This window comes from Anneissia japonica, unplaced genomic scaffold (assembly GCF_011630105.1).
Source record: "Anneissia japonica isolate Jap-2015-1 unplaced genomic scaffold, ASM1163010v1 scaffold342_len425065_cov216, whole genome shotgun sequence".
NCBI lineage: Eukaryota > Metazoa > Echinodermata > Crinoidea > Comatulida > Comatulidae > Anneissia > Anneissia japonica.
In genome coordinates this window covers 97,823-121,713 of record NW_022702649.1, presented here as the reverse complement: position 1 = coordinate 121,713, position 23,891 = coordinate 97,823, and the positions used below count along the sequence as shown (strand labels likewise).

The following is a 23,891-nucleotide window of genomic DNA, read 5'->3' as shown; positions in this document are numbered from 1 at the left end:
AACGCTCCTCAATTTAACTGAGCATTGGGCTTCGCCAAAGGCTGATGGCATGGAGCAATTTTATTGAAACAAAGGTATGATTTTAGTCGTACAGGGTTGCAGCTATAGCAAACTAAAGGTGGGTGATAGACATTTTAACGGTTGTTAGGTGATAACATTAATAAATGATAAATATTAAGAGTGGATTTTAAGGATGGAAAGTGGGTTAATAAGGGTGGGTAGAGGGCCATGAAATTAGCTTTAGGCCCTATAAAAAATATTAGTTTATCACCCTTGGGCAGGAAAAGTGATGAGGGAGGGAGGTTTTTTTTTTGTTTTTTTTTTTTTGCTAAAGCCAAATATCACCCTTGGGTTGTTTGCTGGTGCATTGATATTCAAAGTAAAACATGATTTACATAATGCGAACAATATCTACTAACTATTTAATAAAATAAATGAAATAAATAAATTTAAAAAAAAAAAATTTTTTTAAACAAATTTTCTTTTTTTTCCAGTACCATCCATCAAAGACATGCACGCAAGGGTGATAAACTAATAATTTTTTTTATTGGGCCTTAGACTGGGTGGAAACTTTAAGGCTGCGTGACACTGCCCACGATAACTACATCCCAGATCATACTAAATATTGCGTATTAATGTGTGCAATTAGAATAAAATATGTTTATTATTATTAATAATGGTATTTTTTCTCGATGTAAAACAATATATTTCAAGATTGAATCCAGTGATGTCAGTTTTTAAGATGTACTGTCGATCATAATTCAGAAAAATTTAGGCATTTCAAGTTAACATGATTTGATAGAATTGTCTGTTCAGATGCTGCGGAAAGGCAGCTAAATTACATGATTTTTAACAAGTTTCAAATTTCAAATTATATGAAAGCTGAATGTAGTGGTCTTTAAGAAATGAGGCCTTGGGGTGTGGACCGATTTAGTATCAATATGTCTGATGGCGAGGCCCAGATAATCATGCAATTCTAGCGTCTAGTTGTAATCTATCTATCATTATAGTATCTATTCATCTGCATGAAAGGCTTGATTTTCATTTATTTCATCTGATTGATGATACATCAGATTCAGTTGTATGTCACAATTTTCAGTCAGTGTGATATTCATTCTTGAAAATGACTTCCAATTTTCTTTTTTAAAAATTAAATGATTCATTATGGGACATGGATCATTCGTCTATCAATTTAGAATTTGATGATACGAATGATGGATTATTCCATTTAATTCGCAATTACTGTTTTCTTCATTGTAAGAATATTTCCTGACATTATGCATGCATTATACACATGATTCAAGCTGTATCAGATAATATTAATAAAGTAATGAATACTGAGCTGCCTTTTGTGGTGAAAAACGGATGAAAATATTTCCAAAAAAGCCTGATTGATCTAAAATGTGTGGGCTGTGTATCTTCAAAAAGGATACAGGAGAAATAAATTTTAAGTTAATCACAAGAATGAACAAACATAAGTGATGCTGTAATAGTAATAATTGGTAGTAAGAACTTCATATTATTTGTTTATTAAGTAAATATGGTTGGTCTGTTTCTATATTAATTATATGAATTATTAAACCACACCCTGTATTTTTAAAGTGATTCATACTGTACAGTCGTCATTTTCATGCTACTATAATTGTTGTTTTATATTTAATAATTTTTTTTTATAGATGTGTTTGTCTTTGTGCAATTTGTTTGGTGATGACACTACAGTAATACTGATTGTCTTTCCTTGTGGGTTTTTTTTTCTTCCAGATTGTGATATATTCGTGGTTTTTGGACGACAAATTTTGAGTGCCACTTGAAATGGAAGCCCAACAGGTAATGTTCGAGAAACTGAAGCACGATGCAATGCCTCATTGATTACAGTTTGAAGTAAATAATGAGGAAACTATGAACAAAGCCGTATCTAATTGAATGCTTGTTATTATAAGATACCATTATTGATTCATACTACATTAGTTCTCTTTCTTACGATATTTATATTATAATTTATGATTTCAATAACTGAATTCACTCAAGAAAGACGCATTTTCCATTTCGGAATTAAAGAATGAAATTTTCTTGTGATTAATTTATTAAAAATTTAATATGTTTTTCAATTAATGTATTATATGATTTTTCATTTGTAATTTTAGAATAAAATTTGTTGTTTATTTTTATGAATATCATAACTTGATTGATGTGGTTGGATTATTATACACATGGGTTATATTTTTGTCACGGAAGGTTGTTATTGAGTAATAAATAATTAATATAATAATGTTTAATCATCACTGAAGATTGATAAGGTGTGTTACATGCTGTGTCACTGGGACTTATTTTGGATAACCTGTAATTGGATTGTTTGATGTCCTTAATGTTTTTTGTGCCTTGTTTTTTGTTACATTCACCTAACATTGATTGATATGTGTAGTTATAGAACATGAAAAGAAAATTCTTAAGCTTATTCCATCGAGCTTCTGGCTATCTATCAGGGGTAAAGCATTAGAATCTAGATGCATTTCAGAAAATAAACAGTTCATTGATAGCCTGCAGATGAAAAAGAATAATTAACTATGCATGCATTAACCAATTTATGCATACAACCTCAAATATTTAAAAGTTAACTATATTAATAAGCTATTATTTTAATATATTTATCCTGCTGGTATGTTCTCCTTAATTTCCACAGGCTGAAGAAGAGCGTCAACCGCTGATGTTGAATGTGGGCGGGGTTAGTCACGCTTCATTACCCAACACTACCATGTCATAAAATGATCCCTTTAATTATCATTACAAATCCCAACCCTTAAATGTCACTACTATGTGTCAGTTCCACTTATGTCATTGCTATTGTTTTGTTTCTTCTTTTTTTTGCATTAAAAAGTTACTTCATTTTAATATATAATTACAAAGTAAAACTCCTTTTTGCAAATGCAAGATTTCAAGACTGACTTTCTATATTTCCTTATAAATTAACATTGATTATTTATCTGCAAGTCTCTAAATCTGGATTTTTGATAATTATTTAATTATGTACTCAATTATTCGCACATTACATACTCATTTCATTTAAGTATTTCATGTCATATATTTAAGTCCAGAGGCTATAGTGCTTAATTGTACTTTAAATGCATCACAAATATATTCATGATAAATATTGTTGATATTTGTGATCGGAATTGATGAACATATAATGAAATTATTGTCATAATAATCATGAAAACAAGCAAACAAAATGCTTATAACATTACATACTAAACAATAATGGTCATTCGCAAATTATATATTCATTTTATTTAAGTATTAATGTCATATTTAAATCCAGAAGCTATAGAGCTTATTGTACTGTAAATGCCTCGCATATATATTTGTAATGAATATTGTTTGATATTTTTGTTCAGAATTGAACAATGAAATTACCATCATAATGACCATTAAAATGAGTAAACAACATGCTTGTAACATACTTAATAAACAACAATGATTATTCGGATATTCATTTCATTTCACTATTACATGTCATATATTTAAATCAAGAGGTTATAGTGCGTATTGTACTGTAAATGCCTCACAAATATATTCATGATGAATATTGTTTGAAATTTTTGTTCAGAATTAAAGAACATACAATGAAGTTACCATCATAATAATCATTAAAACAAGCAAACAACATGCTTGTATTATACTTCAACAAATAATTATGCAGTACATAAGTTTAATAAACCATAAATCAAATTAGCCAAATGCCACAAAAACATGCATGTGTAGAATATAAGAACTGTGATACATTTGCCTAAAAACCATTTGTAACATATGTTTTTCTGTAGTCTTAATAAATTTGGTATTATTTGGTCATTTAATAACTACATTTCTATTGGTGGTTGGTTGGATATGTGGCTTGACTTGTGGCACCCGCCCACATTTATCATTACTAATTTTTCTCATTTTTTCATATTTTAATATAATTAAATAATAATCATTTATTTGCAATATATATTAACTGCTGATTCTGTTAAGTGATTCTATCCTATATGTTCCTTTCTATCAAATATACTGAAAACTTTAATTTTTATATACTGTACAAGGTTAAAAGCCACTAAATTTATAGTTCTACAGAAAGAGGAAACAAGAGAAAAACATTATAATTTACATAGTAAAAGAATAAAATATTTAATTGCACTGGAGAAATATTTGGCAATAATTTCTTAAGTGATTGTATGAAATATTAAAATTATTTAACATACAGTGGTAGTTGAATTTTAATTTCAAACAATTCTTCAATATCAATATAGCTTCAATTTAAGTGATCAGTAATATAATGCGGTAATCCTCAAAAGACGACATATTATGCAAGTAGATTTTCTAACAGCTTTCTAGTCTAGATCTGCTGTTTAAACTAGTTGCCTCTTTTCCTAACGCTAATGAAATTACAATTTCTATGTGCTGTAGTACTTCATTAGATATCGGAAATCTGAGTTCAGATGTTGCTATCACATAAGCCCTTTTGTAGTCTCAACTGTGCAGACTATGTCAAGGTCATATAAATAAACATTTAAAATATAGTCTGCATTTTTATAGATAATTTGTTATCTTCATTGAATATGTATAGTTCCTATTTTTACAGCCTATCCAAACTGTATGTATGGATTGGATTGCAATAGTATCAGAATTAGGAATTTGTTGAAGAGTGGTTTAACAATAGCCACTTCTTAAAAACATGATTTGATCAATGTAGTCTCTACACCAATTTGTTTATGTAACTTGACCTTTGACATCATGCATAGTTGTAAGTCTGAAATGGCTGCTTATTGTTATAAAATACAACATTAAAAAATTGAAATGTCTTATCACACAATCCTCTGTTGGCTAGGAAAAGTGAAAGTAGTGTTGCTATTTAAGGATTGTATTGTAGGTTGTAGTTTTGTAATTGTTTATTATCGTTAACATACTAACTGTTTATTAAACGCATTTCATTTCCATTAATTAACAACCTCACTGACTTGTAGTATATAAGCTCCACTCAACTATGACTCAACATAAGGAGATTTGCTTATTACCCTAGTTGCTGTATGTATTTGCTTATTACCCAAGTTTGTGTTGTATATATTTTATAAATAAATATCACAAATCATTTGTTTCATATTATTGGTGAGTGAATATTCAAAAGAGTTAATTCAACAGGGACATGAAATGGACTGGTAGATTTATTTGCATAAAGTTAGTTAAATTAACTCTTTTAACAATTCATTTAACCTGTTTGTTTATATGTTCTAACATTGTTCTTAAATGGTATTGTTTCCCCAACAGAGCATTATGCACTTTCACTTCACCATGTGCAAAACTACCACTAATCCAACAAAGATTGAATTTATTATTATAATTTTTATTAGAATATCTTGTGTTCTCTACTGTAGTATCATGCAGGGAGCGGGCCGAAGCAGCGAGGTGGCTACATGAGTCCTGGGCTTCAGGACCTACCGAAATCTGATCCTATGCAACAGACCATGGAATGGAGTCATGGTTATGGGATGGATTCAGGAATCCAGAGTGGTGCAACTACCCAGGCACCATCCGTCAGTAGTAAGAGTCTGCACGATGAAGATGATCAGAACATGTATCCAGATTGGGACCAGAGCTATAATTACACCCAAGAACAAGTTGATGGTGAGTGGGGATCATGATTAGTACTTAAGAGATTAGCCCATATATCAGTTGTGATTATCATACACTTCCATACAGTGCTTGTAATTGGAATGCATAGATATAAATACGGCCATGTTCTATGCCATAGTGAATTAAAAGGTAGCAAAATAGGATGATTAGCATTTCATCATGCAAATTTATGAAACATTTATTATTATTCAAGGTATATTTTATTCAGAAAATCATCAAAAATTGTACATGGCAGCCAAAGGCTGAATTGAGACAATTGTACAAAATCAGAACACATTCAAAGATAAAACCAGTGACCTATTAACTATTGATAATGATAAACCATTATAGAAATGCAAATACCAAAAATAAAACAAAAATTTACAAAATCAACAAAGGCAAAACTAAAAAAAAAAAAAAAATTTAAGTTAAAGTAACCATCAATCCAATTAAAAGTTAGTAGGATAATGAACTAAAATGACCTGTAATTAATATAAATATGATTGTTTATTTGATTGACAGAAATGAACCAACAGTTGAACCAGACACGTTCTCAGAGAGTCCGTGCTGCAATGTACCCAGAGACATTGGAAGAAGGAACTCAGATCCCATCAACCCAGTTTGACCCCCAGCACCCAACAGCTGTACAGAGATTGGCTGAGCCATCTCAGATGTTGAAGCATGCTGTTGTGAACCTGATCAACTACCAGGATGATGCAGATCTTGCCACAAGGGCCATTCCAGAATTGACAAAGCTCCTCAATGATGAAGACCAGGTAAATATAGACAACTTCTAATCACCTTGAATAGGGTGTTTTGTATGTGAAATATGTATTTCGTACATCATATCAGTGTATTTTGTTTTTTGCTCACTACATAAATATTTAGATTTGAAAGATTTATTGTTAAAATATACATAGAACATAGGTTGGATTACAGGTGGACTATTTAAATATTTAGATTTGAAAGATTTATTGTTAATATATACATAGAACATAGGTTGGACTACAGGCGGACTTTGAATGAATGAATATTCAATTAATTACTATTTCATCATGCATTAAGATTTTATTCCGTAATGCATAATCTTAAGTGATCCTATGTGCCTTACAGGGTAAAGTTGTCAGTCGGTTTCTTGATTTCGAGCCCAGAATTTAGTGGAAAACTTTTTTCCAACACCAGTCTACAGCTACATTTAAGCATCATTATATTTATTATATCTGAATATTTGTTGGCATTGTCCAAAGTTCTTATCTGCTATTGAGCTTTTTTGTGATGTGGCCTGTGTTCTTACAACACATGCAAGTATATGTTCGTATACCATTGAAAATTTTTTTTTCTCTCTAAATACTAATCTCATATCCTAATGTCTAGGTGGTTGTTGGCCAAGCAGCTTTGATGGTTCACCAGCTCTCCAAGAAGGAGGCTAGCAGGCACGCTATCATGAACTCCCCACATATCGTTGCTGCTTTGGTTCGAGCCATGGCTAACAGCAACGATGCAGAGGTGACCAAATGTGTAGCAGGTACTCTACACAACTTGTCACACCACAGAGCTGGACTCTTAACCATCTGGAAAAGTGGAGGAATTCCTTTGTTGATCAAACTCCTAAGGTATATTTAAAAAAGAATACCCTTATAATGTAGAATGGTAGTATATTTTTTCTTAACATCATATCTGACAAAGATTATACATCCTATTCTAACGAAGCTTCAAAGTGCTGGGACACTTGGTAAATCTCATGGCCCTAGGCAAGTGACCGTGGCCTTAACTTGAAAATTGATACATCATTTTTAAAGCCAGTTAATGTAGTAATGCATTTCAATTTATAGGGGGTAAATTTAATGACATGTAACCTATAATTTAATTTAACATTTAATAAACTCACTAAAAATAATTACAACACTCGATAATGAACTGTTTATATCTCCGGTCAACGTGCAGTGACCAAATAGTTTCTACATCCCAACCAATTTAAACTTTAGACAGCATGCCACAAGGAGAAGCATATATATTTTTTTGTAGAGCTGTAAGACTAATGCTATTTTTATTTTTAATTTCTTTTTTTAGTTTTCATATATGAAATAGATAAGATACGCACTTGATCTTTCAGAAAGGGTTTCTTTTTTCTTTTTTTCTTATGGAATTACCCAACACACTAGGGGGCTGTACCCTCAGGCTTAATAAATAATCTTTATCATTTCAATAACTTAATACAGATCCCGTTCCCTTTTCAGCTTTCTATGCCATAGGCATAAATTATGATTCTGTATCGCGCAGATCTTTGTTACGAACCGAGTTGTTTATTGATTTTGCTAAATTGTAGACGACAAGTCTGCCAAATATTTTTTTTGGTGGTTTTATAATTAATTGGATTCTTTGCATATTATATGATATTTGAATAATTTTTTTAGTTAAAGTAGTTATTCATTCGTTTACTTTTATTTCAGATTAAAGCCATGGAAAGTATTAATGCAGTTAATTAAATGATAATATGTATTATTATATTGTATTTATTTAGCGCCTAGAGGGTCATTGGTCGCTCTAACTGCTTTAACTACTGTATGGTGGTAATGTACCCTGCCGGACACCACAATATTTGTGAATTTTATTTGTAAAATTTTAGGTTCATTGTAGTATTTGAATGATTTTGCTTCCTATTATAGCTCTCCCATCGAGTCTGTACTATTTTATGCCATTACCACCCTCCATAACTTACTTCTTCATCAAGAGGGAGCAAAAATGGCAGTACGTCTTGCTGGCGGTATACAGAAGATGGTGGCGCTCCTTGATAAAGAGAATGTCAAATTCCTTGCCATCACAACTGACTGTCTGCAAATCCTTGCATATGGCAATCAAGAAAGCAAGGTAAGATATTCTCTTGTATTGTTATTATGTAGGTGCTCTTTGCTCTTATATTGTTGTTACATATTCTCACTGGCATCGGAAAGCCACTAGACAGTGATTTAGTTCACTTTTGTCAATCCAGTCCGGTCAATTGAGTGTGTTTTGTGTTCGATGATAGTATATATACACGGAAACTAATTAAAGGACCATCTTTGAGGCAGGAGAAAGTATGGTCCCTGAATGAGAGCGGCACTACATAGAATGCAATATAAAAGTAATGATTATTTTTTCGCTGGTCCGAGGAAATAGCGGTTCTTTAAAGGAGTTTGTTCATTAATAAAGTTGTTGCTATTTAGAGTTCATACTGTACTTCCTTTTGGGATTATCAAAAAGTTACAAGTATTAAAGTCTGTGATACAATCGGGAAAAACCTTGAAACATCAAATTTAATCAAATGGATCTAAATAAGTTATCAGCTTCTAATAAGACAGGTCAAACCAGTTTGCATTTCAATGATTTTATAAACTTTTTACTACGGAAATACTTAAATTGGTTAGCAGCTAAATTAAAGCTCTATGCAACAAATATAGAAATGGTAATAATTACGTATATTTGCAAGAAAAATTTTAATTTTAATTGTAAGATATAAAAACATTCAGATTTTACTTTATTTTTTACTCAACAAATTCAGAATCTTGTGGAAGACAATGGATAGAGGAATAAAAATACAGCAGGCATAGTCCAAGTTTCAATGTATTTTAGCTCTCAGTTTTTAAGCTTTTAATAAGTTCAGTTAATTGGATATTATGCTTTCATTCATTAAAACATTTCAAAATTTTTATAAAGGGTAATTGTTATTGAGATGGAATAGACAATAACTAGATTTGCATCAGGAGAATCAAGTATAGGTGTAATTTTGCCCAACCTGACGTGAAAACCCGAGAACAACTTGCAATTCAGTACATTGTCATGTCAGGTTGGGAAAAATTACACCTATAAAATTTTTATAGTTAAATATTGTCCCTAGCATGAAGTAACCTATTTGTTTTCATTAATAATTTTCATCAATGACTTAGAAACACAAAGAAAATGAAAGAATTCCATTGTGAGGTGTACCTTTAGGCAAAAGTATTTACCTATGCAAAGCATTACCTATGCATATACGGCATCAATCTTCTGTGAATTTCATTGCCATTTATCCACTCTTCATGATGTTTTTTGAATATGTCAACTTATGCAAACCTTTTAATATTTTGAATATTTAAAAAGCACACATTATTGACAATTCTTACTTCTTTCAATAAAAATGAATAAGCTTACTATGTGATTTTTAGCTTGTCTTGGAAATGCAGAAAGATATTCACATTTTGAACTATAAAAAAACTGAACACCATCTGTGGGAAGATTTATGAACATCAGTAATTGTTTTGTAGAACAAATTTCATCTTTGGTTAACTAATTGCTTTGAGATGTGGTCACATGATATGTTTGCATGATACGCGTTCCATCGTGAAACTCCCTCTGGCATTGTATGATTGACAAGCTTCTTTTATATGTGCACTTAAAAAAAAAGAGAAATGCATTTCCAAGCGAGATTTGAATGAGAGGCAATGAAATTCATTCTGCAATTCATAAAATGTGATTATCAATTTGACACAGTATGTCTTTTTAAGCCAGTGTGTATGCTATTAAATATTATTGTATCATAACGTTTACATTTGAGTATTCCTGTTAGGAAAACAGCAGGTTTTGATTTGAAGTGTTGAATAGCATATTATCAAATAGTTACTATCAATGATTGTAATATTCAGATTACCAAAGTTTTGCTTTTTTGGATTTCCTTTCTTGGCCCTTGATCTAAATCTGACACTTGCATTTAGTACTGTGGCTTACATACATGTTAACAGTGTTTCTAAAAGCATACATGTACTTATTCATTTATTCATTCAAATTCATATAAATTACAATTAGCAGTAAATAGCTACATTTACATTACAGAAAAAATTATTTTAATGTTTATCAATCATGATCCTGGTTTGTGAAGAAAGTAGGGTTTGTTTGATTTTTTAAATTTCTAAGCAAGTTAATTCATTTGGTAAATAAGAACTTTTTTTTATATAAAACTAAAACATTAAATTAAAATTTTAAACAGGTTTAAAGTTTTTTTTTAATAGTAACCCTACATATAAGATAGGAATAATGTTTCTATGTTACCAAATTAGGCAATGAATGTATTTTAATAGTTAATTTTATTTCACAATATATTTGATTTCATTCATATTATTTGTTTTTGCTTTAGTTGATAATTTTGGCAAGCTCTGGTCCAGCTCAGCTTGTAAATATCATGCGTACATATACCTACGAAAAACTTCTATGGACAACCAGCCGGGTACTCAAGGTCTTGTCAGTCTGTCCTAATAACAAGCCAGCCATTTGTGAAGCAGGTAAAAAATTATCCTATTTTAATTAATGAATTTAAATAAAATCATGATAATACAAACACTATACAAACACATACTAAATAGTGTTCTGTGTTCCTTTGAAAATTTAAGTTAAATTGGTTTTTATAGATAAACTGCATAATAAACTTAAGAAGTCAAATTCAATTATAATAAGATTTCAGTGCAAGTGTTAACAAGTAATTAGAAGTATAGATTATCATATTCATTAATAATGATTATGATTTATGAATATTATGTTCATATACTGGCTATTTAATCGTTTAATTAAATGAAATTTATTATTAGCAAACTTATGTAATTAATTCAATTAAAAGGTTATCAACATCTTTCTGTCCTAAAATGGGAACTGCATACGAATTGTCAGTGTGCAACATAAATTAGACTTCACAATACATATTATAAATTTAAATTATATGGTGATGTAGAATTGCTCTACACATGTATTAAATCTACTCTGATGGCTTTCACAGGAGATTAATGCATTCGCAATCAAAGGCTCACCCAGTTTTATGATGTTTTCACTCCGTATCTAGTATTAACATGTAATCATTCCCTGTCCTCGCTAATAAGATGGATTTCACTTTTTACAAACTGATTTTATCCCATCGCAGTAGTTGTACTTGTAAGGGTGTGTGTGTACCTACCTTACCTGTTCTTACATAGTGTTCCCAAATGCTAGATGGATTTTAATTTGTTCTGTAGTTTATCTACTTAAAGCCCTGTCCACACTATCAAATTTTATTAACAAATATAATATGCATAAATATGGTCATAACATCACATCATGACCATATATAGGCACATCATGACCATAACATCACATCACATGACCATATATAGGCACATCATGACTATATGGGCATTCAATAGTTTTTTGTCATAGTGATTTTATAGTGTGGACAGAACATAAGATGGTTGTTGAGACTGATTAGATGGATTCCATTTTGATTATATTTACTCTCTTCACTTCCTCGTTCTCTTAATGATTGATTGATTGATCATTTTTATGACTAATAATAGTATTCCAAGAAAAAGAAATGCAATCCATTATGTTACGATGTAATATGATGTATTCACTTTCTATTTTTCTCTGATTAATGACTGATTTTCTTAAACTAGCAAATCTGACTTAGAAAGATAAAATTGAATGATTATATTCACTCAAGTGTTTTTATGTATTAATAAAACAATTTGTTGAATGAATTTATTCAATCACTGTCCTCGTTTTTATAATTTTTCTCTGTATAACTTTTGTTTAAGGTAGCATACTTTCAATCTTTTTCATACAGATTGACTTTTCCCAGTATTAATTGTTTTCAATCCTCATTATATCCATCAGCTATATTGTCCCAAGGTAATTCAACAGAACATAGCGCGTGCGTACAGTCCTTTGATCTTTACTGATTTTGATCTTTATCGGATTGTCGATGGACAATCCGATACTAGTTGCGAGTACAGCCGTCAATTATTAGTCTATGCCATTCGTGCCATTCGTTTTATGGTGTTAGTTTTTATTTTATTAATTTTGATTACTTTGCAATGTCTGTTACATCTGACTTTCATTGACCGCGAGCTTGTTAAATGCTTCTATAAACTGCAATTTGATTTTGGAAAATTGACCAAGAAAATGAAAAGTTATAGCAATTTAAAATTTACGAATTTTATAAAATTTCATGTTCTTATGTAACATTAATCTGTCATTTTGACAATGTTGGCATAATGTACCGAAAACGAACATTTGAGTATATACAGAACATTTAATAATTTTTTCTGCGAAGTGAGTCTCATGAATGACAATACACCACAATTTTGGTAAAATTAAATGAAGAATATAATTTCAGTCTAATGTTAGTGCAAAATATCATTAGGCCTTTGTAATCACCGCACGATGCACGATTATCATGGCAACTAACATGCGCGTGGGTAATTCGTCACGTACGCTGACGGTTTATGGTCTGGTTGCTATGGTTTTTGTGACGTTTAGCGTGTAGGGACGCACATGCGCCTAGAATGTCGATGCCAGAGTTATAACTTTTGATGAGCCGAGATGTGCGTCCTTCTGTTCATTACCTTGATTGTCCACACTGGCACATATGTGAAATATTTGTATAATGTCCTTATGGGCATGAAGATGTATTAATTACACCAAAATATTTATTTGTCACAAGGATTTTAGTTTACCAATTGATTATAATGTTGACTATCTACTGATCACCTAGCTCATTTCCATTTTTTAAATTATTAGGTTTACAATGTTATTTTTTTCTAATTATTTTGCTTTGTTTCACACTAGGTGGTATCCAAGCACTTGGGATGCATTTGGGGCATCAAAGCAACAGACTTGTTCAGAATTGCCTGTGGACCCTCAGAAACTTGTCAGATGCAAATGTCAAAGTAGTAAGTCACCTATTACTTCTACCATTAATAAAATCCTCTGTTTCTGATTTATGTGTATACATCTATTGGCTTGTAAATGCTATGTTTCTCTAAAATTACAAAAAAAAACTATTTAAATGTGACCTGGGGATACCTCATTTACAAGCCATAGCATTAACACATGCTAAAGCACAAGTATAAAAAAATATCGTAAGCCAAGCGAATGCCGTTAATTTATAGATGATTTTTTTTTAGAAGCATTTTATATCGTTTAATTGAAATAAGTGTGTTAACGATATATAAATTGATTTATATAAATCACATTTTGGAGAATTCTATCTGATCTGCAATTGTACAGGTAGTGAATAAATAAATGAATGGTAATTAAAGGTCGCCATAGAAAGTCGCACTCGAAATTCTCATGATTTGTTTCGCTGTCTGCATCCTCATTGAATGATAGTCACCTGATTGATCAGAATATTTTTTGGAAATAAAAATTGATTCCTTAGTCGTATTGAATGGACCACCAATAAAACATAATATGCAATATTTGTTCTGCCCATGTCAATCTGTTTGTGTAAATTGACCTTAATACATCATTTGTGGATTACAATATTAAGATGTTTTAATGTTTTTTCTGAAACGATTAAAAAAATAGGTCTTTATAGTAATGTAGGTACTAAAATTGTTTGTGTTGTTATATTCCATATTTACATATAAGATATTTCAAATGTTGGTATTGTTATAACAAGAATTTCTTATATTCAAATATTGTTTCCAAGCTCTGAACAAAATAGCCATTGTACCGTTTCTGTATTATCCTATGAATGTCACATATTTGATTGGAATTGCATTCTAGGTTTCATACTTGAAATTGTGTGTAATTTGTAATTGTGATTTGAGGTGAGTGATTACACTCTCACGTAGTAATCTTAAAATCAGATGAAAATCCCATGCCTTTAATCAGGTAGAACTCAAATTACATGCTTATTCCATTTAAAAAGTAAAAGATGTTTCTAAATTCACTAAACATTTACAAAACAAGTATCTGAAAAAAAATTGCTCTTTGATGCCTATGTGTATCATTTTCTGTGGGTTGCGTTTACATAGCTTTAAAAAAAACCAACGTAAATGAATGTAGTTAGTAACTATTTCGCTGGTGAAAGCTCAAAATGTTTATGAAACCACCCCTTCATTAATGTTTGGAAGTAGGAACAGTTCCTGCTTCTTACGCTGAAGACCCCAGTTCAAATATGGCCAGCATTTGCTATTTGTGTACCCTCGCATAAGAGGTAGGCAAGATTGGGGACATGTGGTACTGGCACAATATTGTGGCTGCTGTGGATCCCTGTGGCCCAGCCAAAATTTCTAAATGACAAAAATTAAATCAAAATAAAGGAAATCCTCCTTAGAGAAAATAAATTTAGTGTGTTTTTCATTTTTATATCAAGTGTTATGGTAATGTTGTTGCTTTTTGACTAAAACAGGATGATATGGAGGGTGTAATGCAGATGCTAGTACAGCTACTGTCCTCCAACGACATCAATGTAGTCACATGTGCTGCCGGCATCCTCTCCAACTTGACATGTAACAGTCCACGTTCCAAGATGATAGTCTGTCAGATAGGTGGCATTGAAGCTCTTGTTGGCACCATCCTCCAAGCTCGCGACAGAGAAGATATTACAGAACCAGCTGTAAGTTTTTTTTGTTTTTTTTATGGCGTTGCCAAAAAATACTAAAAAAATCTGTGGGAAAAAAATATGTGTTGCCTAAACAGATGGAAGCAAAATCTTGAAAACAATATTTTAAATATTATTATTTTTACCAAGGAGCCACCTAAAACATTGTTTAGGTCCTAGGCATATATTAGAATAAACCACAAAATTCTGAATAAACAATCCTCATTTTTAAATATCACTGTCTGATAATTTTTTTTTGCCAAATCTTTTATTTATAAGTTTATATATTTATACATAATACTATTGTAGATTTGTGCTTTACGCCATTTGACAAGCAGACATCCAGAATCAGAAATGGCGCAGAATGCTGTACGTCTTCATTACGGTTTGCCAGCCGTCGTAAAACTCCTACACCCACCATCTCGCTGGCCTCTTATCAAGGTAAGCTTACGATTTCCATTAATAATTTGAAACCGAAAAACATCCCAGGATGTTGTGATTAATCTAAGATGAAAGCTGCAAATTCTCATACAAATTACGTAGAAATCCTACATTGGCTCATAATCATTGATCATGTTTGTTGAGCATTCTATCTCATTTAGAAAGCAAACCAAAGACATGATTTGTTTTAACTGAAAGTATAATTTGTCTTCTGGTTTATTCAACGCTTGGGAAAGAGCATTGTCGCATTTGATATTTCTAATTTTCATTCTAACCATTACGGTTTCGAGAGGTAATTAGAGTTTAGAATATATGCATAGCTGCAAATTACCTGAGGGGGTAGGGTGATTGAATGTATTTGTTGCTTGAGGGTGTATGGAGATTGAATGTATTGGCTTGCTAATGACAATGGTTGTTATCGCCACAAAGTATTCAGATTTTCAATTTCAGTCTTCGTTACGTATGAAACCCCTATATTCACAGGAATTATTTCAATTAGATAAAGTAATGTGTGATTCTACATACAAGGAATAATTATTTGAATTTCTATATGCAAGTGATTATAAAACCATTTTAGATGATCAGTCTGGAGAATGTAGACCAATAAATCTGTTTACAATGCAAGATTGCTTATATTGTCGTTGTGGGACTTCTGGTTGGATAATAACATGGTCTTGACAGATATGAGCAATATTAATATGAATAGTACTATTCTGTACTTATTCAAGTATAGCATTGCATAAGCAAGGATTTAAAATAAATTACCTATTGTATTTTTTTATGATAGTTATAAGTATAAAGCTGGATAACAGATTCTTTTAGTTCATTGTCATTATGTTTTAATTATGAATCTGTGAAATCTTATGTAATACATAGATCCTAAAATCTTGTACCTTACTTGATACGGATTTAATTGATAGCATTTGGTTTTTGTTTTTCAATTCCAGGCAACAGTTGGCCTTATTCGCAATCTAGCCCTTTGTCCTGCTAATCATGCACCCCTCAGAGAGCATGGCGCACTTCCACGTCTCGTGCAGTTGTTGATGCGTGCTCACCAAGACACGCAGAGAGTAAGTACAAATGAGTATAGACCATTTATAATATAAACTAAATAGGACCAATAATGATGTTATTTTAAAGATTAACATCATGTCTTTTCAGTGAACACCCATATATTATTGATTGAGGTAATGCTAATGATTTTGCTTATTTCACAACATCCTTTAGAGAACATCCATGGGCAGTAATGGCAGCCAAACACAAAGCCGCGTTGATGGAGTACGTATGGAAGAGATCGTAGAAGGCTCTGTTGGGGCTCTGCACATCCTGGCTCGCGAGACCCATAACCGTGCCATCATCCGTGGACTCAATAGCATTCCTCTATTTGTTCAGGTAAATAAGTTTACTGCTCCGTAAATAAAATATTATATTTCTTTTGGTGCATCACAACCAGTCAAATACTAGAGAGCTGAGCATGTTTACATTCCAATAGGCAAAGCAGGAGATGCTCATTGAGTGTCAAGTTATAACCTGTAATGGCAAGTGTGTGTGTGTAAGAAATTGTTTTCAAAGGGAACTAATCATAAGCTTAAGTAAAATTATGAACTTAATGTCAAAAATATAGCATTTAAATTTCTTCAGTTTGTAGTTGTCATTCAAATTTTTTACCTCGATTTAAATATTTTTTGTAATTAATATCTAAGGCTTAGATATTTGGATTCTTTCAGTATTCTTTTTAATCTTTATATTACTAATTGAGTTACAATGAGGAAATTCATAGAACATTAGATTTTAGGTAAAGGAAGTGATCTTGACTGCTTAGAGTAATGTACTATGGGTCACCGACCTTTAATTGACCTGCCTACCATCACTTAAAACTATTTTCCTGATTAAATTAGGATGTGTGTAGCCTGTTTCCATGTTCGAAACACTTTTATTATAGTGGTTTCTCTTTAGTCATCAATAAAAATTGTGTATAATTTTATACCTTCTCTCGCTTTTAATATAATTCCTGTGATCAGCGGATCACAAGAGTTTGATACAGTAGGAAATACTTGATTATGATGTAGTCGTCGTTCTGCCAGCCTTAATTATCCTTATAACACATTGCTTTGGCGGTTTCAAACTGGGTGTGATGCCATTCTTCAGAGAGTCAGAGCATGATAGAGTATTTGGTGAATAATAGGGGTAACCGTGGTAACCATGTAGCTGCTTGCCTCAAGTCTTGTCCAGACTATCAAATTTTAAAAACTGTTGTATGCCCATATATAGTCAATGATGTGCCTAATATGGTCATGATGTTGCAATCCAGTGATTTTCCATGGCAAAACAACGTAACTACAAGATTACGCAACGTAACTACAAGATTACGTGGCAAAACAACGTATCTGCGATGAAGATATGTTGTTTTGCCACAGAATGCTATTCAAAAATGGTCTAGAGCCGATGAATAATAAATAAATAATAATCTTAAACAGCAATGTATGAACAGGCTAGGTGATGCATATGATTGCCCCAAACATGATAAATTCCAAAAATATGTCACACTTGCAACAATACCAAGCCTGACATGTTTCCACTTCGCTAATAACTTTGCAATAATCAAATAGTTGTAATTAAAATTTTGTGTATATTTCAATTTGCCAATTAAAGTTTGATTACAGATATGAAGGACATAAGTGAAAATGCATAATGTAGATATAGTGAATTCGCAATGAATCCAAATTTTTGAGATCGGAAAGCCTACTGAACCAATCAAACAATCAATTCATTATGTATTTTACAGCCACCTACGCAGCTGCTGTGTTGTTCAGGATGGCCGAGGACAAACCAGCAGACTATAAAAACAGGATCTCCGTCGAGTTGTCGACTTCCTGCTTCAGTCGACCACAATGGCCAGATGTAAGTCATTAAGTAAACACAAATAATTATTGTTTCTTCAATCATCAGTGAATGCTCACCAAAGATCATTGCCGTGTGGTGCAGTGATTGAGCACTCCATTTTTAATCTAGGGACTATACAAAGTAAGGATGATGGAATTTCATTTATTTCTCTCCCATCATTTATTTGCCATTAAAAGTTGAACAATAAAAAATGTATAAATTCTGTCTCTTATACACATCTAGATGTGTATAAGAGACAGGAGTATTTGGTGAATAATAGGGGTAACCGTGGTAACCATGTAGCTGCTTGCCTCAAGTCTTGTCCAAACTATCAAATTTTGCGTTTAGCACATCAGAAAAGTGTAGCATATTTCGGTTCAGATTAGATGCAAATGCCGCATTTTAATATGAGCAATAGTCATAGTTTGTTCCATCTACATCAAGATTTACAAAAGCATATGTAAACTGAAAACTCTAGACATAGCAGAAACAACAAACTTTCATACAACCCAAAACCGCAACCACAGCACAGCACCGACCGTTGCTGTTGCGCTGTCAATCATTACTCAAGTGTTGCACAGAAGCATCCAAGCATAAGATTAATTATGTCGTAAAATCTGGAATAAAAAAAATGGTTAAAAATAGCAAAGTACAAAATCGGTGAATAATCTTTTATAAGAGAGGAAGCCATTTCTATTTAATGATCTTTTAGTATAAAAGGAAATAATATATATTTAAAAATACATATACACAATTCACATTGACAAAAATTTTTTTTTTCCATTGTGTAATGATCTTGTAAAATGTTTATATCTGATTAAAATTGAGTCAATGTTCCAGAGGGCAATTAGGCATGATAGATTAATGATAAATGTATTGAATTAGAAAATGTGAAATATGCTTCAATAAGCCTGTTGTGGTAAACAAGGTTGACTCTGATTTGAACCCTGTTGTAGTCCTACATCGTGGTTGGATTTTAGAAGTATAAGAGAGTAGTTAATTTTATCTGACTGAATATAGTTTTTTTTTTTCATTATAGTGCTAGGCTTTTAGATTTTTTTTGTTAAAGATATACTAGACGCCAACATCATTAAAGTGTCAGTCAGTTAACATGCCCGCTAGCCATTGCTTGTCACCGATTTTAAATTTGCTGGCGAGTGATATGATTCCATACAATTCCTCGACATTAAAGTTTTTTTAGTTTCCTTGGTTTCAATTTGGAAAGATTAGTTAGATTTGTATATTCTTTAGTTTGCTACATATGTAAACTTGATATTTGCTCCAAGTGTTTTTCTTGGTTTTCTTTGTTTAAATCAGAATTCATATGTTAAATTTTGTTTTATTTAGTTGTTCATGCACATATATTATTGCTACTTAAAAAATCAATGTAAGGTATTTACACAAGGTAACCATGAATAACAACCAAGCTTGGGTTTATAATTTCATTAGATGAAAGTTATTTATAAATTTCCTTAACCATATTTCCATTAATATATAGTTTTAATTAATGAGTCCTTTCTACAATATGTACTGAATAATAATTATAAATTACATTTTTATTTAATCTATACTCTATCAAATTGTTACCAAAATAACTATAAATTATATTAATGATAGCGATTCATATTTAATTCAGTTTTTCTGGATGGTTTGGAATATATTTCCATTAACTATTGTATATCCCATGAGAAAAACAATTTTGATATACCCCGGAAGCAGCATAATCATGATGATCTTAATTATTATCATGGAGTAATTTATTAAAAGATTGCCTTAAGGCAAATTCAAAGGGTAACTCTTATAATTCATTTTAAGATATCAATCGCCTGGTCTCTAGGAAAAAAAATTGGAGAGATATTTATTTTCAAATTAATCAACCAGCTGTATATCGTAATGATATAAGTAGAGACTTGAGTAAGCAGGAAATGTTGCACTGATGATTATCTTGTTTCTATTCTGCAGCTGCTCTACTCTAGTGTGGAGAACATTCAGCGTGTTGCGGCTGGGGTCCTTTGTGAGCTGGCTCAGGATAAGGAAGGCTCAGAGATTATTGAGCAGGAAGGGGCAACCGCTCCTCTCACTGAACTCCTGCATTCAAGCAATGAAGGAGTCTGTAAGTTGCAATAACATTTAGTATTATTTTATATAAAGGGACCTTTAAGCTTGTTGGTTTAGATGCTTGTGTTGTTTATGTAGTGACCACAAATAAATAAACTCAACTACCCTCTTCTTAAAATAACAGTGTGACATTGTTTGTAAATCATCCCCTGATTTTTTTTTTTCTGATTTTTGTAACTGTGTCCCATTTGTATAAGGGCTATCAGTGTTCTCCCAATTGAACAATTTTTACTGCTAAATTTGTCCATATAAAACCAGCTAAGCATGTGCAACGTGAGGTATTGCTTCTTTTAAGTGGAGTTTAATGGCTTCAAAAAACAATACATATAATCATAGCCTAGGTCTGGACTGGAATGATGTTCATTTATTTAATTAAGGCCAGCCTAGGCTACATAGGCCTAATAAGTGCTTTCTTTTATTCTACCAACACACAATTTTTGCTGGTTGGACAGTTATTTTTACTGGTAAAATTGACAGCTAAAACAGCTTCGGAAGAACACTGGGCCATGTATCATAGAATATATTGTGTGCAAATTTAACACAACCCAATACCACAGCTGCTCACCAAGTAGTGCTACAAAAATAATTCCAAAAATGAACAGCATTGACAGTTATTACTAGGTGTATTTAACCATGGGTTTTGCTATTTTAATTGTAATTACATTACCCTACCTACTAAAATTGTTGGACAGTGGAATGCACATTTCCATATTTACACCAAATATGTTATCTCTACCTTTATTTGTTATTTGTAAATGTTACATTTATATTCTTTTCATTGATTTTTACAGCCACCTACGCAGCTGCTGTGTTGTTCAGGATGGCCGAGGACAAACCAGCAGACTATAAAAACAGGATCTCCGTCGAGTTGTCGACTTCCTGCTTCAGTCGACCACAATGGCCAGATGTAAGTCATTAAGTAAACACAAATAATTATTGTTTCTTCAATCATCAGTGAATGCTCACCAAAGATCATTGCCGTGTGGTGCAGTGATTGAGCACTCCATTTTTAATCTAGGGACTATACAAAGTAAGGATGATGGAATTTCATTTATTTCTCTCCCATCATTTATTTGCCATTAAAAGTTGAACAATAAAAAATGTATAAATTTTAACACAAAGTATACAAATGTAGTAAAAGTAGCGAACAAAAGAGGAACCAGGTTCCTAAACTACACCAGTTCTGTCGATCTAACATTGAAATTGAATTTAAAAAAAACCAAACCAAAACAAAAACCTATGAATGTAAGAAATTTTATTGTAAATAGACAACTGAAATGAAATATCATCGCTTATAATTTCATTAGTTTCTACTTGTACTAGTTCTAATAACCATTTTGAAAAAAACTTGCATATTTTTCTATAATGCTACTTAAGCATTGGGAAACAGTGTGTGTGTGTGTATAATTGTCTGAAGTATGTACTTATTATTCTTTTACAGAATGAGTTTGTAGACCCACAGTTACTCGGACATGATCAACCCAACATGTACTCCCATCACAGCAGTCGGAGCAGTCTCCCCCAGCAAGACTTCAGACAGCAACCAGGTGAGCTCATATTTGATCCCTTAACATCAATTAAAGCTTAGCCACGGTCAACCACGGTCATTTATTATTATTTTTTCAGCTTTCTTTTGAGAGGCTTTAACAGAACTGATCTCTTCAGCTGTAATAAAGTTGTAACCGGTTGGGTCATTGCCCCACTTGGATCAGATGCTTAATCCTGGATAAATCCTGGATATTTCACAGGATTCACAAAATATACAACTAATGATGAGATTTATATAAGTGTGCTTAAAATCATCTTGTAAATTTAGAATAATAGCAAGATATATATATATACTTGCATACTTGCATGTGTATATTAATTTATATTAGTCATTTGAGGGTCTTCATCAGTCTTTTAAACTTTTGTGATTTTAGGTTTCATCTGGTTAGTTTTACCTAATCTAATTATGATACTATAATACAGTAATTTTTTGGCTTTTGTTCCACTCTGTATTTCATACAAATATATTTAGTGTTACATACAGGTGAAGGTTTTATTTAATTTTGATATTTTGCAGTTAAATGTGAATAATAAAAAAAAATTATAGTAGTGGTGCAGTAATGCTTGATACAGTACAGATAATACTGACAACTAAACTAATTACTGATTTAAACTAATGAATGAAAAACAGACAATGCAATCACTACCTTTGTTTTAATCAAACCTTCTTTCCCTTGCCAAACAAACAAATTTACTAAATTTATCTAAGGCTGATGTAAAACTATCACTATTAATTGAGGTATCCTTAAATTTTACTTTCAATAATGGAAGTATAAAAAAATGTTGCAGGTTTTAGGCTTGTCGCAGAAGCTCAAGGTTATTTTTTAAAGTGGATAGTTGTTCCTCCCTGATATTATCAAATTCTTTATAATAAAAAAAAAACATAATGAAAGTGTTGAATGTCTTAAATTTCACTGCTGTGACTTAAATTATGTTGACCAGTTGTAATTTTGAAATGACAATTATTACAATTAGTATTTATTATTTTTTTTTGTGTTTTTATTTAGATCATTCCCCATTTGGGAACAACCCCATGACCCCCGGATCCATTGAACCCATGATGCAGGACCTTGACCTTGGACCCGGACTTGATTACGATGGAAACTCCGATATAGGAGCATCTTCAGCCCTCGATGACGTGAACCCCTCTGACCGATCTGGATTAGTCTTCTATGATACAGACCTGTAGAACATTAAAATACTGATTTCCATTCTATCACTCCAACGTAAATTTTTGATGTATATTGACATGAAAGAGCTAAGATTTGTAAGAGGCATAGTGAGAGCGGTCAGTGGCGACTTCCTCTCTGTATTGTGTAAAGGTAAAAAAAACCCCTCATTTTATCTACAAATTATGTATCTCCAAATATAGAATTTTTCAAGAAACCGCCGCATCACTGTTCAAGACAAAATATTTGTTAATTAGCAATGCATATGTAACCATATTCCTTGTTAGCCATAGTTTTAATTATTTGATCTGATACATATTAGTCAGCGAAGTTGGTGTGAAGCCAGTTTAAAATATATATCATTGAAAGCCAATTTGTATCATGTATAGCAGTGCCAAATTTTATTGTCTTGAAATGTGGGTAATCCCAATTATAATTAATATCATGTACGGACAATTTTATGTTTATTTTGTTTGTTTTGTGATCTTATTATAAAGCATGTTAAAAATTGCTTGGAGTTTCCTTGCTGAGAATCGCCTTACATGGTGATAGTCGTGGTAGGGAGGAAGAGCAATAGATAGCAAAGCCTAGAATAATATCGGTCATTTTCATTTTGTTTTACCCAGTTATACTTGACTGAAAATTATTAAGTCATTGCTCTCAATAACAAGTATTCAGTCTCCTTATATTTTGTTTTGCAAAGATCTAATTTACCATTGTATACT

The 23,891-nt window shown here is 31.8% G+C and overlaps 1 protein-coding gene across 4 annotated transcripts in view; it reads left to right on the top strand.

Moving 5' to 3' along the window:
* The window catches only part of LOC117103977 (catenin beta-like), a 28,832-nt gene extending 5,141 nt beyond the window's left edge, over nt 1-23,691 (top strand). For 2 of the 4 annotated variants that reach the window (XM_033244624.1, XM_033244625.1), the window contains exons 2-17: nt 1,762-1,827; nt 2,681-2,722; nt 5,406-5,655; nt 6,166-6,419; nt 7,018-7,256; nt 8,310-8,511; nt 10,790-10,934; nt 13,246-13,349; nt 14,816-15,022; nt 15,317-15,448; nt 16,396-16,518; nt 16,676-16,840; nt 20,294-20,444; nt 21,241-21,356; nt 21,891-21,996; nt 23,005-23,691. In XM_033244624.1, the coding sequence (XP_033100515.1) occupies nt 1,813-1,827; nt 2,681-2,722; nt 5,406-5,655; nt 6,166-6,419; nt 7,018-7,256; nt 8,310-8,511; nt 10,790-10,934; nt 13,246-13,349; nt 14,816-15,022; nt 15,317-15,448; nt 16,396-16,518; nt 16,676-16,840; nt 20,294-20,444; nt 21,241-21,356; nt 21,891-21,996; nt 23,005-23,186 (2,433 nt within the window). In that variant the 5' untranslated portion in view covers nt 1,762-1,812 and the 3' untranslated portion in view covers nt 23,187-23,691. The remainder of the gene's footprint in view (nt 1-1,761; nt 1,828-2,680; nt 2,723-5,405; nt 5,656-6,165; nt 6,420-7,017; nt 7,257-8,309; nt 8,512-10,789; nt 10,935-13,245; nt 13,350-14,815; nt 15,023-15,316; nt 15,449-16,395; nt 16,519-16,675; nt 16,841-20,293; nt 20,445-21,240; nt 21,357-21,890; nt 21,997-23,004) is intronic. The other 2 variants (XM_033244627.1, XM_033244628.1) reach the window with 1 other exon arrangement.
* The last annotated feature ends 200 nt before the right edge of the window (nt 23,692-23,891 follow it).